The 17,095-nt window shown below is 39.6% G+C and overlaps 1 protein-coding gene across 1 annotated transcript in view; it reads left to right on the forward strand.

The window, feature by feature from the left end:
* Positions 1–17,095, forward strand: part of FBN2 (fibrillin 2) — a gene marked incomplete at both ends in the record, with an annotated part of 272,359 nt that overhangs the window by 82,058 nt on the left and 173,206 nt on the right. The window contains 2 exons of the mRNA XM_080678695.1: positions 727–924; positions 16,717–16,842. Of these exons, the coding sequence (XP_080534821.1) occupies positions 727–924; positions 16,717–16,842 (324 nt within the window). The remainder of the gene's footprint in view (positions 1–726; positions 925–16,716; positions 16,843–17,095) is intronic.

Here is a 17,095-nt window from a genome sequence, read left to right on the forward strand (position 1 = left end):
TTAACTTACTTAGAAAGAATCCATGACTAGGAGCCTCCTTAGTACTGTCCTTCTAGCTAGCTGAAGGACATACAACTAAACAGACTGACACAGAAACAAAAATCAAATTGTTAGAACTAAATGTTCATAAATGATTAGACTAGCCAAATATATTTGTGATATGGAAGGATATATCTTTATCAGTTCTGTTTTGATTTTGTGAACTGTTATCTACCTAGTAAGGAAAGAAAATCTTTGCTAAGTAAGAGAAGTTATTCAAGCAGGCGCCAGGGTGCAGGCAAGGCATGTGAATGAGTGAGGAGTGCTGGGAGTGGCTGGGGAGCGGTGTCATAGAGAGTGTGCACATGGCTCCATCGCTGCCATGAAGCATGGCAGGCTAGCATGGCCAGAGCTTCAACTTTTCAAGAAAAGCCAGAAATAAAATTTTCATGTGAAAGTTTCCAATTTAAAAATGTTGGCTACTAAATTTAAATTCTTTTAAAACATTATGTGGGCCAAGAAAACACATCTGTGTCCCAGACACAGCCCCTGAGCCACCCACTTACAATGTCTAATGTTGTAGACTACACTGAAATCTCATGTTTTGAAAAATGAATTTTCAAAATGAAACTTTCTGACCTTTTGTCTTTAGACACTTTAGTCAGAAGAAATAAACTCTGCTTTATGTATTTGGAAGTACTGGAGTAAGATTGGTGTGTGATCTTTTCATCTTCTTTCACATTCCAGATTACAGGACTGGCCCATGTTTCACTCAGGTCAACAACCAGATGTGCCAAGGGCAGCTGACAGGCATTGTCTGCACGAAGACTCTGTGCTGTGCCACCATTGGCCGGGCCTGGGGCCACCCCTGTGAGATGTGTCCGGCCCAGCCTCAGCCCTGCAGGCGGGGCTTTATCCCCAACATCCGCACGGGAGCTTGCCAAGGTGAGTTAGCCGTCTGCCTATGTACAGAGTCACCCACATGTCAGGTCTTCTTTCACTGCACTTGGAGGACCTGCCACTATGGGGGTTAACCTTTAACCCTGTACCATTTCTGAGAGCAGCTTCATTAGCAAGCATGATCAGAGATGGCTTATCTTTTGGGCGCCTAATAACTAATTATTTTTCAACTCTTGGCATAAATGCAGAAGTGAGAGGTAATATGAAAAATTGGAGAAAATTTTAAAATACAGCTTAAGATATTTAATAGAGTCAGAAGACAAACCACTCCATGTCTTCATCCACTTGGCACGCTATGCTCTCTCCCACAGCTCCTCAAACTATATTCATGTAAATACCCAGGAAAAACATTTTATTCCTTTTTCCTAATCTCATACAAGATATGAGAACTCACGCCTAGGCAACAGGGAGAAGAGAACTACCCAATTTTATTAACAACTAGAGGCCCAGTGCATGAAAATTCATGCACTGGAGGGAGGGTCCCTCAGCCTGGCCTACCCCCTCTCACAGTCCGGGAGCCCTCAAGGGCGGGAGGCAACCTGGTGATCAGGGGAAGGCGATGCCCCATCACACCTCTGCTGCTGCCACTGCTGGCAGCGCAAGCCTCGGCCAGCCCTGGTTACCTGAGCCTCAGGTGGCCCTGGTCAGCTGGGCAGCCACCATCCAAGGCTTGCCTGCACCTCAGGCTGGCCCTGGGTGGTTGGGCAGCCACCATCCAAGGCTTGCCTGTGCCTTAGGCTGGCCCTGGGTGGTTGGACAGCCACTATCCGAGGCTTGCCTGCACCTTGGGCCAGCCCTGGGCGGCTGGGGGCCTAAGAGGACTGGGGACTCTGGAGGCAGGTGCACGGGGCAGGCCCGGCCTTGCGTGCGCCTGCTGCCCCAGCGGGGCCGAAGGCACTAGGCGCCGCCATCTTGTGGCTGTGGGTGCCACCATCTTTGAGGGCGTGGCAGTCAATTAGCATATCCCCTCCTTATTGGCTGTGGGTGCCGCCATCTTTGAGGGTGGGGCAATCAATTAGCATATTCCCTCCTTATTGGCTGTGGGCGCCACATCTTTGCAACAGCATGCAATTAGCATATCCCCTCTTTATTAGATAGGATAGTGTCTTCAAAGACAAAGTGTGGACTTCCAGGATTACAGTTATTTCAGAGTTTATAACCTGGTTGTTTGCAATCTTGTCTGCAGGCAATTTTTCCAAACTCATTCTGATACATATTTTATATATCAGGGCTAGATTAGATCTCTGAGGATACTGCAACAGTAAACTCCAAGCCAAGTAGCCAAAAATTATTACATATTCACTGGATAATTGCCTTAATTTCAAGCCACCATGATGGCTTGCCCTAATCACTCCACGCCACACACTGACGGCGTGGAGTGATTAGGGCTAGCGCCAGCAGTGGGTGTGAGTGGGGTTGGCACCGTCAGTGGGTGCGAGCAGTGGCTGCTGCCCCAATGGAACAATTTGGGCCAGCAGCCACCATTCGCATCCGCTGACATCACCAAGCAATCTGGACCGTCGCCAGGCACTGGCAGCGGGTGCGAGTGGGGGCAGCACCAGCAGCAGGTGTGAGCGCCAGACGGGACTGCGGCAGGCAAGACTGCGGCGCGTGGGAGCAAAGAATTTTCAGTAACCACCAGAGGCTTGCCCTGATGACAGCAACCAGTGCCCCACCTTGGTCTGGTGCCCCTTAATAAGAAGTAAAACTTCTTATTATTTTTTGGGCTACTTCTCTGATGTCATATGTACTAAACCCATTTTTAGAGCTTAGAAACAGAGCTCTGTAATGAACTCTCAGAAGGTAGTGGGATCATGGAAAAATGGAAAAGTACTCTTGTATTATTCAAAGAAATGGTATTACTCATATTTTAGACATGTGAGTTAGGTTTATTTGTTATAATTAAATCATATGCAAAGTTAGATCTGATGTTTTTCAAATTGATGTTAATAACCCGTGGCAGAGGCAGAGTTGTCATCTGCTCAGCCCATGTAAATGGCATATTACAGGAAGCCAGTCCAGTGTCCTAAAACTCAGATGAGAATTGTTGATTGCAGAGCTTGTGCATAGCCTCAATTTGATACAACTACCAGTCTGAGTACATATAGTTCCTGATAAAGCAAGAATTTTTTAAATAGAAGGTAAGTTATACTACAGGTTTTCTAGTATTCACTATACTACATAGATTTCCCAGATCAGAATATAAATTACCATATAACTTAGATAGATTACTATTAAAGATAAAGAACTGTATAGATTTAGTAGATTAATAATGACTAGAATTGCTAGAGTAACACTTTTTGTTTATTCTAATATACTTGCTTATTTATTGTCTTTATTCTCCCCCAGCTAGAATATAAGCTTCATTAGGGCAGAAATATGTTTTATTAATTAATGTCTCTGTTCTATTCATTAATTCTAGTGTCTAACATGCAATTGATGTAAATATCCTTTGGATTAATAAATGTGATTAAAATTAAAATACTTCCTCAAACCACTTTTCATAGGAATAGTCCAGGTTGAGAAAAGCCTTTAACTTCAACCAGTAAATCCCAAGTTATTGACTCTCCTCATCTTCCGTATTTGCACTACACTTTTCTAGCCTGCTGTTTTGTCAGAGAGCTCGAGTTTTCTGAACACAGTTACTAAAAATGTATGACCTGATCTCAAACTTTCTGAATGTCCTTCAGGATTTGGTAATGTCTGAAGTCTTATTTATTTAATTACATTTATGTAGCAAAGATAAGTTTTGGGCTCCATTTTTCTAAAAAAAATATAATAGATTAATAGAGCCATAGGAGCAAAATGAAATTTGCCACATGGTTAAAATGTCTGGAAAAGCAAGTTTAAAAAGTTCTGCTTTATTTCAAAATCATGGCATAGTCAGAAAGTTCTCAATTAAATAGTAATCCTCAGTTTAGGCTATTTTAAGACCACATGTTACTGTGATTTTATTTTTCCCTTTAAATTCCTAGACTGTTTCCCAATACTGCTGCCAAATTAACTTGGAAGATATAGGGCATGAAAAAAATAACATAATAAAACATGATATGTACATGTCATACTTTTCTTTATAATAGTCATCTTTTAATAGGATAATTAAATGTTTTTATAGAGTTGATAAATTTCAGCTGTGTAGATAACTGTAAATAGCTTAATATTGGTTCTAAAACACGGTTTATATTAATGAAGGGAGGACATTCTGAAGTTCTGAACATAATGTTATCCTATAGGTGATGCAATTAGAAAATTACCCTGTCAATGGCCTGAGAGGGACTGAAACATGATCATGTAATAAACAGAGTAACTGAAAAATCAGGGCCAACAGAAAATTAAATATTTTTCAAAAATTAAGCTATAAGGAAAGCAGTTAATATAACTGTTGCCATATTGACATTCTGGCCTTAAATAAGCAGTGTTGGAAAGGTGGGCATTCCTAGGGTGCTGTGAGGTCAGGCATGGCGAGTCTTGACTCCTTCCTTATTGAGAGCCATTTCAGTTCAAGCCCCTGTGCCTATGGCTAATCCACATGTAATCTTGTCTTTTCTTCTATTTCATTATACAGTAAAAGGACCAACATTAATTAACATAGATCTTAATATTTAAGTTATCATAAAATGAGAAACTTAAAGTTTTAAAAATTGGTGTTAGGCCCCTTTTCAAGAATATTTACAAATTTTAAACTGCAATGTACATATGTTGTTTTCTCTCATTCTTCCCCTCCCTTTCTTCCAATCTCTGAAAATCAATGGAAAAAAAATATCCTTGAGAGAGGATTAACAATGATAACAAAAAAGAGTGAAAATAGGACAAGGAAGTGGCAGGAAAAATATAAATAAAATGAAGCCGAAATAGCAATAATCCATAGCAGATAGAGTGGAATTCAAGGACAAAAAGGAAAAACTGAGTCATAAAAGAATATGGTTAAAAATTACAACTCAAGAGGATATAAGCAGTACAGACCCTAAATCACTCCCTGCAAAACAAATGCTGGCGTGACCTCTTTTCCAATGGTATATTGTACAGAAATATTTAATTCCTTTGGTAGGACTGCACATGAATAATGTAGAGAAGTTTGATCTCAGCTGAAATCAGGTAAACATGGCTAGTTCCTCCATTGTAGACTGGGAGGAAGATGTCCAAAGTAGAAAGTTATTTCTAGGCCTTCTATATAGCACTAAATAAAAAGGAGATTTGGTCCATTTGATTAGCATAAATTATTAAAGACAAATTTATCTTGGCTGTCTACATTGACTAAGTTAATCAGATCATTACAAAGTTCAACTTTAATTCATATTGTGTGAATATAAAAGCAATTCCAATACAATTCAAAAATTTTACTTAAAATATACTTTATTATAGAAACTCTTACTTAAAATAGCAGAATATTCCCCTTCTTCTAACAAGAAAATGAATAATAGAAAACAAGGCATGCTAAAATAAAGTTCAACAACCCCCCAGTTAAAAGAAGTGAGGCCGAAACCGGTTTGGCTCAGTGGATAGAGCGTCGGCCTGCGGACTGGAGGGTCCTGGGTTCGATTCCGGTCAGGGGCATGTACCTTGGATGCGGGCACATCTCCAGTGGGAGGTGTGCAGGAGGCAGCTGATCGATGTTTCTCTCTCATCGATGTTTCTAGCTCTCTATCCCTCTCCCTTCCTCTCTGTAAAAATATCAATAAAATATATTTTTAAAAAAAAAAAGAAGTGAGGAACACATGCAGTTGTTGGAAGTCACTGGGACAAGGAGAATCTTCTATGAGTATCAGCATTCTGAAATGCCATTCAGTGGTTGTGGATGTTCCCTTGGAGAGGAAGAGAATGTCCCTGTGAGATAGATCTACTGGACTCCCTCTGAGAAGAGAAGGGATGGTGAAGGAGAAACTTTGGAGGCAAACCATTTCTCGTATCCACCCAGCCTTCCAGGTCAGAGACACTCTCTGAGGTAAAGGAGAGGGAAGATAAAAGAGGATGTAAGAACCACTCATGAGCAACACAGGGAGTTATTATCTGAAAAGGCATAAGGTGGGATCCACATCACCACCTGAAAGTTTAAAATGAATACCCCGGGGAGCGGGGTGGAATGGTGGGAGTTTGGTGTGAAACTGTTACAAGCAGTATTTCCTATGGAAATTTTCAAACCAATCCATTTCCTCTTAGTTATCTACCCCCTTTCTTACTTCAGCAGGAAATGACACCATTTAAACAATAATAAAGAGAAAAGGCTTAAATAACAACAACAACAACAAAAAAACCTGAAAAAAGGAAAGAAGAATATAAAGAAAAGGCAGATGAACATGCTTCAAAGAGTTCCCAAATAAATACCAAGTTCATGCACTTCGTCTGTTATCTCAAGGAAATGAAAGACAATGTGGTTCTTTTAAAAAGTACTCAAAGGAGAGTTGTAAGTTCAGTAAAGACACTCAGAGATAAAAATGAATTGATAATACTCAAGAAATAAATTGAAAAAGGATTTAAATCTTTACCTAGTGGAAGGCAAATAATGCATCCTATCTAATAAAAGAGTAATATGCAAATTGACCATCACTCCAACACACAAGATGGCTGCCCCCATGTGGTCAAAGATGGCCACCCCCATATGGTCAAAGATGGCTGCTCCCATGTGGACACAAGATGGCTGCCACAAGATGGCCAGCAGGGGAAGCAGTTGTGGGCAATTAGGCCAGCAGGGGAGGGCAGTTGGGAGGAACCAGGCCTGCAAGGGAGGGCAGTTGGGGGGAACCAGGAAGGCAAGGGAGGGCAGTTAGGGGCAATCGGGCTGGCAGGGGAGCAGTTAGGCATTGATCAGGCTGGCAGGGGAGTAGTTAGGGTGTGATCAGGCTGGCAGGCAGAAGCAGTTAGGGGCAATCAGGCAGGCAGGCAGGCGAGTGGTTGGGAACCAGCAGTCCTGGATTGTGAGAGGGATGCCCGACTGCCTGTTTAGTCCCGATCCATCGGGCCTAAACGAGCAGTTGGGCATCCCTCGAGAGGTCCCAGATTGGAGAGGGTGCAAGCTGGGCTGAGGGACACCCCCCCCCCCCAAGCACGAATTTCATGCACTGGGCCTCTAGTGTATACATATTTAAATACAGACATATATACAACTGAAAAGAATCAGTGACAATGGGTAAGCTTAAGGAAATCAATAATCAATGTTAAAGAACAGTAAAGAATGATTATAAAGAAACTGATACATAATGAAGTCAGACTAGAGAAAGCTGATGAAAAGAACTGAAAATATGCTCAAAGATAAAATAGAAAATTTTTCTAAAATAGATAAAGGCTTCAATCTGTAGATTGAAAGCACAAAACTTTAATAAAAAGAAAAGAGAATCCTGTGGGCATAAGGAAGAATAAGCAAGTTTTTGTGTTGTTTTCTTAAAAAAAGGGAATATCCCAACTCCTCTCAGACTTCTGTAGAGCATCTCATTGACCAAAAAGCAATGTAGCAGTGTCTACACACTTCTGAGGTAAGAATCTACTTGATTAGACTTACATTGAAAAAATTTAGTTTCTTGGTAGAGTATTAATTACGGGGGCCAGAGTGGAAACAAAGAAAGGTGCCTGCAATAGTACAGGCGATATATGATGAAGGTTGAGACCAGAATAGAGGCAGAGGGGAGATTTGAGATGTATTTGGGAAGTAAAACTTGTTACTGATGGGATGATGTGAGACAAGAAAAACAGAGTTTATCTGCTAGGTTTCTGACTTTGACAATGAATAAATGATGATGATATTTGTTGAGATAAGGAACATTGAGAGGGAACCATGCTCTGGTCTTTTTATTACAAGTACAGAGTCCTACAGGTGATAAGTTACCAATATTTGCTTGATGAGATGATCATTTATTCATTTGAATTACATGAGTACATACATGAACATGTATTATGGCTGAATCAAATCATATTGAATGGTTGCAAAGATACCCTGTTTTGCTCATATTTCAGAATGAGAGAGACCGAGTCTTTAATTGTTGTACTTAAAGACTGACATTCCTTTTTATAGAAAAACAAGTACCATGTGGAACATCACTGAGACAAGAAATAAGAACATACATTTTAGAAATGGAACCAATATGGCTAACATTCATTTTTATGGAAATACTAGAGGCCTGGTGCATGAATTCATGCACCAGTGGGGTCCCTCAGCCTGGCCTGCAGGATTGGGCTGAAACTGGCTCTCCAACATCCCCCGAGGAGTCCCAGATTGCGAGAGGGTTCAGGCCAGGCCAAGGGATCCCACCAGTGCATGATCGGGGATGGGGAGAGATGTGGGAGGTGGGCCAGCCCCAGAGAGGGACCGCGGGAGAGCTCCAGGGTGTGTCTGGCCCATTGAGCTCAGTCCCAATTGGCTGGACCCCAGCAGCAAGTTAACCTAACAGTCAGAACATCTGGCCCCTGGTGGTCAGTGCATATCATAGCCACTGGTCAACCGGTCAACTGTTTGCCCCCTGGTGGTCAGTGCCTGTTGTAGCGAGTGGTTGAGCAGCCTTAGCATATCATTAGCATATTATGCTTTGATTGGTTGAACTGCTGACCAGTCTACCGGACACTTAGCATATTAGGCTTTTATTACATAGGACAAGTACTATGTATTACTATCTATGGAATGTAAATAGAGTGTAAGAACTTATATTTTAAAAGTAGATCTAATTTGGTGAGAAGCAAAGTTCAGAAACATTCACTATTAAATATAGTAATAGGAATTGGTCCTTGATTCCCACAGATATAAATTAAGTAAACAATTTTTAAAATATATTTCTTCATTGATTTCAGAGAGGAAGGAAGAGGGAGAGAGAGGTAGAAACATCAATGATGAGAGAGAATTATTGATTGGCTACCTCCTGCACACCCCCTACTGGGGATCAAGCCCACAACCCCGGCATGTGCCCTTGGCCAGAATCGAACCTGGGAACCTTCAATCCGCAGGCTGACACTCTATCCACTGAGCCAAACTGGCTAGGGCAAATAAACAATTTTTATATGTCTGTACCACTGCACAAATTTTCCTATTTTAATGTGAACTAAAAGTAATATACCATCTAATACTAATTTAAATAATAAAATCAGTTTGATCCTCTATAGCAAGTTTATATAGAGAAGTTGGAGAGTAAATGAGTTCATGAACTAGAATTACTATTGCTTTGTTACATTATTTATAACCTTAGAGAATAGACTGAAATGATTATATAAGGTTTAGATTTCAAAAGACTTAATTTTGTTCCATAAAATTCTTACATGTGATTTGAAGTAATTCAACATGTAAAGAAATAATAACATTGTGCCTGAATTGAACGGCTAAATGGAAACACATCTGTATAGTAATCTGGGCAGTGGAAAACTAATCAGACATTAGTAGTTGCTTATGTTAGCATTTTGAAGATGTAGAAACTCTTACATAGTTTGAAGGTCTGAGTCTTGCTGTATTTTAGTTTTATAGAGAGCATTTGTGTATGCCTCTAGGTTCAAGTTGATTATTTCTATTAGATTTCTTTAAAATTTCCTTTTTTCATGATTAACTTGATCTACCTAAAAGAAATTAATTCTGTATAGATATGTAGTCTAGGATACTTAAAAAAAATAAAGGTTTTATCTTTCCTTCTAGGAAAATACTGTTTAGGCAGTTTGCTTTTTCCTTTGAAAAATTACTGAATCTACTAAATATGTAGTCAAAAGATTTTATGAATAGTATTAAGGGATTTATAGGTTTGGCCTTGTTTTCCCGCTTATGCCATGATATTCTTTCTCTGATTTATCTGTCAGGAAAAGAGGTTTCTAGGGATGTTTTATACCACATTGTAATGAGAGTGGAAATGTAGTACATTTAAAAAATAATGCGGTTTGAATGTTCTGAATTAAACTGTTTGGTATATAAACTTCTTGTCATATATTTCACTTTAGCTGCTTTTTGAGTCAGATATCCTTTAATAAGACTATTTTTGTGGACTGAGAGATCACATAAAATAAAAATAACTAAGTAAAGGTGCCAAGATTAGATTTTGGTTAGTATTTTAGATCTGTACTAAGTTTTGTCATTTTTTTAGGCCCTTTTAATAAGGGTTTCAGTTAAGACCCGTTTTACATGGTAGTATAGTAGTGTATCACAGTAATTGTCTTCAGTCAACATGATTAGGAAACTGGATGATAAGAGCCCTCTTTCTGGCTGATGTATTGGGAGGCATTTGCTCTGAGCAAGTAGTACTAAGCAAGGAAAGGCACCTGAGTACTAGTAAGAGTTCAACTCTAACTGCTTAGGTTTTCACCTATTCAGAGTTAACCTGGTAGAGGGTATGGGGGATAAATGGTGATGGAAGAAGACTTGACTTGGGTGGTGGACACACAATACAATATACAGATGATATATTATAGAATTGTACACATGAAACCTATATAATTTTATTAACTGATGTTACCCCAATAAAAATTTTTTCTTTTTCTTTTTTGTTAATCCTCACCTGAGGATATTTTTCCATTGATTTTTTAGAGAGAGTGGAAGGGAAGGGGAGAGACAGAGAGAGAGAAACATCAATGTGAGAGAGACACATGGATTGGTTGCCTCCAGGACCGGGGATGGAGCCTGCAACTGAGGTACATGCCCTTGACTGGAATTGAACCTGTCACCCTTCAGTCTGCAGGCCAACGCTCTAACCACTGAGAAAAACCAGCCAGGGCTCACCCCAGTAAATTTAGTAAAAAATTTAAAAATACATCTACTGTAATTTCAGTATAAAAATGTTTTGGGCTGTTGTAATCAGTTTTATTGACAGACTAAGGGCCCAGTGAACAAATTTGTGCACCTTGAAAGGAACTGTGGACCGTGAGGCTGCAGTGGGCACAGGCTGGTCTCGGCTCATTCTCTGCACCCCCACCCAGCCGCTCCTGCTGTGGCCCCCAGTCCTCTCTTTGCCAGCAGCTCAGCTCCAGCTGCTGCCGCTCCCACACACTGACGGCGTGGAGTGATTAGGGCTAGCGCCAGCAGTGGGTGTGAGTGGGGTTGGCACCGTCAGTGGGTGCGAGCAGTGGCTGCTGCCCCAATGGAACAATTTGGGCCAGCAGCCACCATTCGCATCCGCTGACATCACCAAGCAATCTGGACCGTCGCCAGGCACTGGCAGCAGGTGCGAGTGGGGGCAGCACCAGCAGCAGGTGTGAGCGCCAGACGGGACTGCGGCAGGCAAGACTGCGGCGCGTGGGAGCAAAGAATTTTCAGTAACCACCAGAGGCTTGCCCTGATGACAGCAACCAGTGCCCCACCTTGGTCTGGTGCCCCCACTTACCTGCTCCACCATAACCACCTTGGCCTATGCCCGCCATGTTCCATGCTCTGACACCTGCTGCCGACGCCTGCCGTGTTCTGCGTGCGCTTCTTGGTGTTCAGCACACGTCATAGCAACCAGTTGTTTGGTTGGTTGTTCTGCCGTTCAGTCTATTTGCATATTAGGATTTTATATATATATATAGTTAGCTAAAGCAAGTAAATAATACGGATACTAGGCTCTTTTGTAGGCTTGAATTCTCTTTTACAAACTAACATACACCAAACTTGTGGGCTTATCACAAAATAATAGGGTAAATCAGTATATACTGACATAGAGATGTACCCACAAAATCTTTTTTCAATGAAAAAGGCAAGATGTAGAACAACACATAGAGTATGATCTTATTTGTGTTAAACAGACCACCACTCTGAGTGTGTAAGAGTGAAAGAATAGACAGCTAACTTATTTTAATGGTTATATCTTTAATTTTCTATTTTTGTATCCTTAACATTTATTACAATGAGCATGTTATTTGTAATTAAAGATATATTAATAAATGTATGTTAGCCTTTTAATTTGAATAATGCAAATTTACATATGCGTATATGTTATATTTTTCGTGCAGTGTTTATCATGACAGTACACTGAATTAGAGATTATCGTTTACACAGAGAGAAAATAAGGCAAATTTACATAGATATAAAATGATAGATTAAAAAACTCTAAATAAAAGGATTTTTCCCCACCCCCCAATAGTATGTTAGCTGTAATTGTTTGGCCCATGCTCTTTATCAAGTTGAGTAAGTTCCCTTTTATTCTCCGTTTACTGAGATTTTTTAAATGATGAATAAGTGGTGAATTCTGTCACTTGATTTTTTCACATCTACAAAATAATCATCTTTTCTCTTCCTTAATCTGTTAATATGATGAATTAAACTGATTGATGTTTGAATGTTGAAACAACCTTAAATTCTTGGGATAACCCCACTTGGTCATGGAATTGAACTCGTGACCCTTCAGTCTGCAGGCCAACGCTCTAACCACTGAGGAAAACCAGCCAGGGCTCACCCCAATAAATTTAGTAAAAAATTTAAAAAGACATCTACTGTAATTTCAGTATAAAAATGTTTTGGGCTGTTGTAATCAGTTTTATTGACAGACTAAGGGCCCAGTGAACAAATTTGTGCACCTTGAAAGGAACTGTGGACCGTGAGGCTGCAGTGGGCATGGGCTAACATTTTTATATATTAACTAGCGGCCCAGTGCACAAAATTTGTGCACTGGATAGGGTCCCTAGGCCTGGCTGGCGATCAGGGCCAATGTGTGGGGCAACTGGCAGGGCCATCGGAGGCTCCCGCTGGCACCTGCCTTGGCTGGCCTGGTGCCACCTACTCACTGGTCCCGCCCCCTGCCACCACCGCTGGTCACCTCCTGGAAGGTGACCAGTGAGTCGAATGGGGGGTGGTGCCAGCCCTCTTGCCAGCCACCCCCGCCCCCCACCATCACTGCCAGTCACCTCCATCTGCGGGGTGATTAGTAGGGCGATTAGGGGGCCCCTGCTGGCACCTACCTTGGCTGGCCTGGGGCCTGTGGGCTGGGGGCAGCTCCTGCATTGAGTGTCTGCCCCTTGGTGGTCAGTGTGCATCATAGTGACCGGTTGTTCCACCAGTCATTCCACCGTTCAGTTGATTTGCATATTAGGCTTTTATTATAGAGGATAAAGTTGACTTGCTAAGAATTTTTGTGTGCCTATTCCAAAAATACATTATTCTATTGTTTTCTTTCAGATAATATATTTGTCTGACTTTGGTGTCAGGGTGATGTTAGCTTAATAAAATGATTAAGGCAATGTCCCCTCTTCTCTTCTTTTCTGTAAGAATTTGTATATAATCACTATTGTTTCTTCTGAAATGTTTGAAAGGGTTCAACAGTAAAGCCAAGTAGGTCTGAAATTTTCTTTGTGCAAAGATTTTAAAGTATGGATTAAATTACTTTAATAGGCATAGATTTACTCATGTTTGTTCTCTAGTAAGCCTTAATATTCTGATTTTTAAGGAATTTGTACATCTTGTCTTAACTGGTGAATTTAATGCCATATAGTTAGCTGTCAATACTATTTCTTTTTAATCTCTACAGAATTTGTAGTGATACACCCACTCTTATTCCTGATACTGATCATTCATTGTTCTCTGTCTTCTTTATCTTGATCAGTCTTGACAGAGATCTATCAGTTTTACTTCTTTACAGATAACCAGGTTTTGTAGTTATTATCTTTGTTGTTTTACAGCTCTTTTATTTTTTGCTTTTGTTTACTTTAGGTTTAATTTGCTCTTTTTAAAATTGCTTTATATAAAAACTTAGATCACCAATTTTAGACCTTTCTCTTTTTGAAAAAATAAGCATTTTAATGCTATGTATCTATTTCTACATACCACTTTACCTGCATCCCATAAATTTTGATATCTAGTGCTTTCATTTTTATTTAATTAAAAATGTTTCTGATTTTTTATGTGATTTCTTCTTTGACCCATGGATCATTTCAAAATATATTGTTTAAATTCCACATATTTGTGCATGTCCCAGATATTTTCTGTTACTAATTTCTTGTTTAACTCTGTTGTGTTTAGAGAACATAGTTTGGGTGATTTTAATCCTTTTATATTAAACTAGAGGCCCCAGTGAGGTCCCTCAGTCTGGTCTGCACCCTCTAGCAATCTGGGACACCTCGGGGAATGTTGGACTGCAAGTTTCAGCCCAATCCCCAGTTTCAGGCCAAAACCAGCAGTCTGACATCCCCAAGGGATGTAGTGCGTGAAGCGGCAGGTGGCCTCGGAAGAGCCCAAGCCCTGGCCGGGTGCCACGCCATTCCCGCTCATCCGGGCCCCACTGCACCTTCCGCCACCACCATTCGGTAGTAGTGCTGTGGAGGCAGGAGAGGCTCACGCTGCTGCAGCAGCGCTTGCCAGCCATGAGCCCTGTGGCATCTGGTGCCCAAAGGTAAGCTGAGCGGCGCTCCCACTGTGGGAGCGCACTGACCACCAGTGGGCAGCTTCTGCATTGAGTGTCTTCCCCCTGGTGGTCTATGTGCATCATAGCAACTAGTCGACTGGTCATTCAGTCATTCAGTCACCTAGGCCAGTGGTCAGCAAACTGCAGCTTGCAAGCCACATGAAGCTCGCGAGCTGCAGTTTGCCAACCACTGGCCTAGGCTTTTATATATATAGATGAGTCTTTTTACATGGCTTCAAAATATAGTCTATCTTGGTAAATATCTGTGTGTTCTTGAAATAATGTGTATTCTTCTAAAGTTGGGTGGACTGTTCTATAAATGTAAATTAGGACAAGTTGGTTGAAAGTATAGTTCAGATCTTATATATCCTTGCTGATTTTTAGTCTACTTATTCTATTAATCCACTTATTATATTTGTTCCTAAGAGACTGATGTGGAAATTTACAATTGTAATTGTGGATTTGTCTATTTTTTCTTTTCAGTCCTGTCACTTTTTGTTCTGGGTGTTTAACAGTTTGTTGTTTGTGCATACACATTTCACATTATTATGTCCTCTAATGAACTGAGCCCTTTGTCATCCTGAAATATCCATCTTTATTCATGGTAATATTTCTTACTCTGATGAACACTTTGTATAATGTTAACATAGTCATTCCAGCTTTCTTTTCATTAATGAACATGATACAGTCTTGTCACCCTTTTACTTTTTAAGCTATCTCTGTCAAAGTGGGTTTCCTTTCTTGCCTTTTTAAATTAAATTTGATAATCTCAGCCTTTTTAATTCGATTTTTTATACCACTTACCTTACATGTAATATCAATATTATTGGGTTTAAATCTACATCTTACTATTTCTTGTATTTTTATTCCTCCTGTTCTTTATTTCTTTTTCTCTTTTCCTACCTCTGGGTATATTTTAGTATTTCATTTTATCTCCAAAATTGAATTATTAACTCTGCCTCTGCCTCATTGTTCATATTGTAATTTGTTTCTCATTTCTTATTTAACTTAATACAGTCTGTTTTCAAATATTATGCCACTTCACTTATAATTTAATAATTGATGTAATCTTCCATTTTCCGCTTCAATCCTCTATGCTATTATGGTTGAACTTTATACTTCTATGTATTTTATAACTTCCAGAATACAGTATTGTTATTATTGCTGTTATTTTCAACAACCAGTTATCTTTAAGATTATTTAAAACTGAGAAATATGTCTTTTATATTTATCAAAATATTTATAATTTCTATTGCCTTTCATTTTTTGTGTAGACCATAATTTCCATCTCATTTTTTTTTTCCTGAAGAACTTCCTTTAACATTTTTTGTAGATTCTCAGTTTTCATTTGTCTGAAAATCTTTATTATAGTTTCTAGAATTTAATTTTGTCAACATTAAGGATATCTGTTCCTAAATGAATAAAATTAATAGCTTAGAGGATCAGGAAGATAATTACCATGTCTAAAACAGAAAAGGTTTTAAATTTACAAAAACAATACAACAACCTCAATATAGCAATGCTTAGGGGATAAACAGACAACTTTCAGATGAGGAAATCTGAAAGATTACAAACATAGAAATTAATATTTAGGTATATTAAAACTAAATTGATCATTAATATCCCTTTACAATTATTAGGCCAAAGAAAATTAGGATATTGGATAATTATATCATGTGATAGCAAGGAACAGAAAATAAAGAATCCTCATGAACAGTAGAGGTGTGTGGACTACTCATAAGTGTGTAGATTGCTGGTGGTATTAAGACTACTGTTGGGCTTTCTGACCATTGGGTATTATTTATTCATACTAGAGGCCCGATGCACGAAATTCGTGCAAGAGTAGGCCTTCCTTCCCCTGGCTGCCGGCACTGGCTTCCCTCTGGCACCCGGGACCCAGGCTTCCCTCCAGCTGCGGCAGGTACCTGGGACCTGGGCTTCCCTCACAGCCCCAGCTTCATCCAGAAGGACGGAAGGACGTCTGGGAGGATGTCCGGTCTAATTAGCATATTACGCTTTTATTATTATAGATTGGTTGTATATATACCCTGTTATCTAGTAATTCTGTTCTGGGTCTACAGCAAAAGGATAAAGAATCATTTGAGTTCTTAAAGTCCACGTTCACTCAACTCCATAAAGAGACATAATAGGAACCCATTCATTGTATTATTTACTGAGGTGGTGAGAAGTTGGAGGTACATACTGAGTGCCCATCCCCAGGAGAGTGAACACACTCAGAAGTATTCTGCAACACATCAAAGCAAGAGATTTGTTGTCCACATAATAACATGGAAGGATTTTTAAAATAAAATTTCAAAACAAAAAAATCAGGAAACAAAATGAAATCTATAACATACACATATACTTTAAAGTCATTTAAAAATATGCATACAAAGGGGTACTGACTCACCTCACACCATTCTCTTGAGAAAAACTGAAGTTTTACTATACATTAAAAAGATAGTCTCAAAATCAGTGGTATCTATGTTTAAAATGCTTTTTTTTTTTGCAGATGTTGATGAGTGCCAAGCTATTCCTGGGATATGTCAGGGAGGAAACTGCATCAATACAGTAGGCTCTTTTGAATGCAAATGCCCAGCTGGTCACAAGCAGAGTGAAACTACTCAGAAGTGTGAAGGTGAGTGTCTCTACATTTTAGTGTCTCTATATATATAATTGATGACTCTGAATCCCCAAAATATACCTTCGTTTTTAATTTTGAAGAACTTTATCATAATTATAATTCTTTAATTTGATATGAAAGTGGTGTCATAACCTTAGAGTAGTTTTGTATTGGTTTGTATATTTAATGGGTTTGATTTGGGAAAAACCAATGAGCATTTTGCATCTGGTGTAGTATCCCAGTTTTTATTTTGTAATGAGAATGTAAT

This window comes from Plecotus auritus, assembly GCF_963455305.1.
Source record: "Plecotus auritus genome assembly, chromosome: 7".
Lineage (NCBI taxonomy): Eukaryota > Metazoa > Chordata > Mammalia > Chiroptera > Vespertilionidae > Plecotus > Plecotus auritus.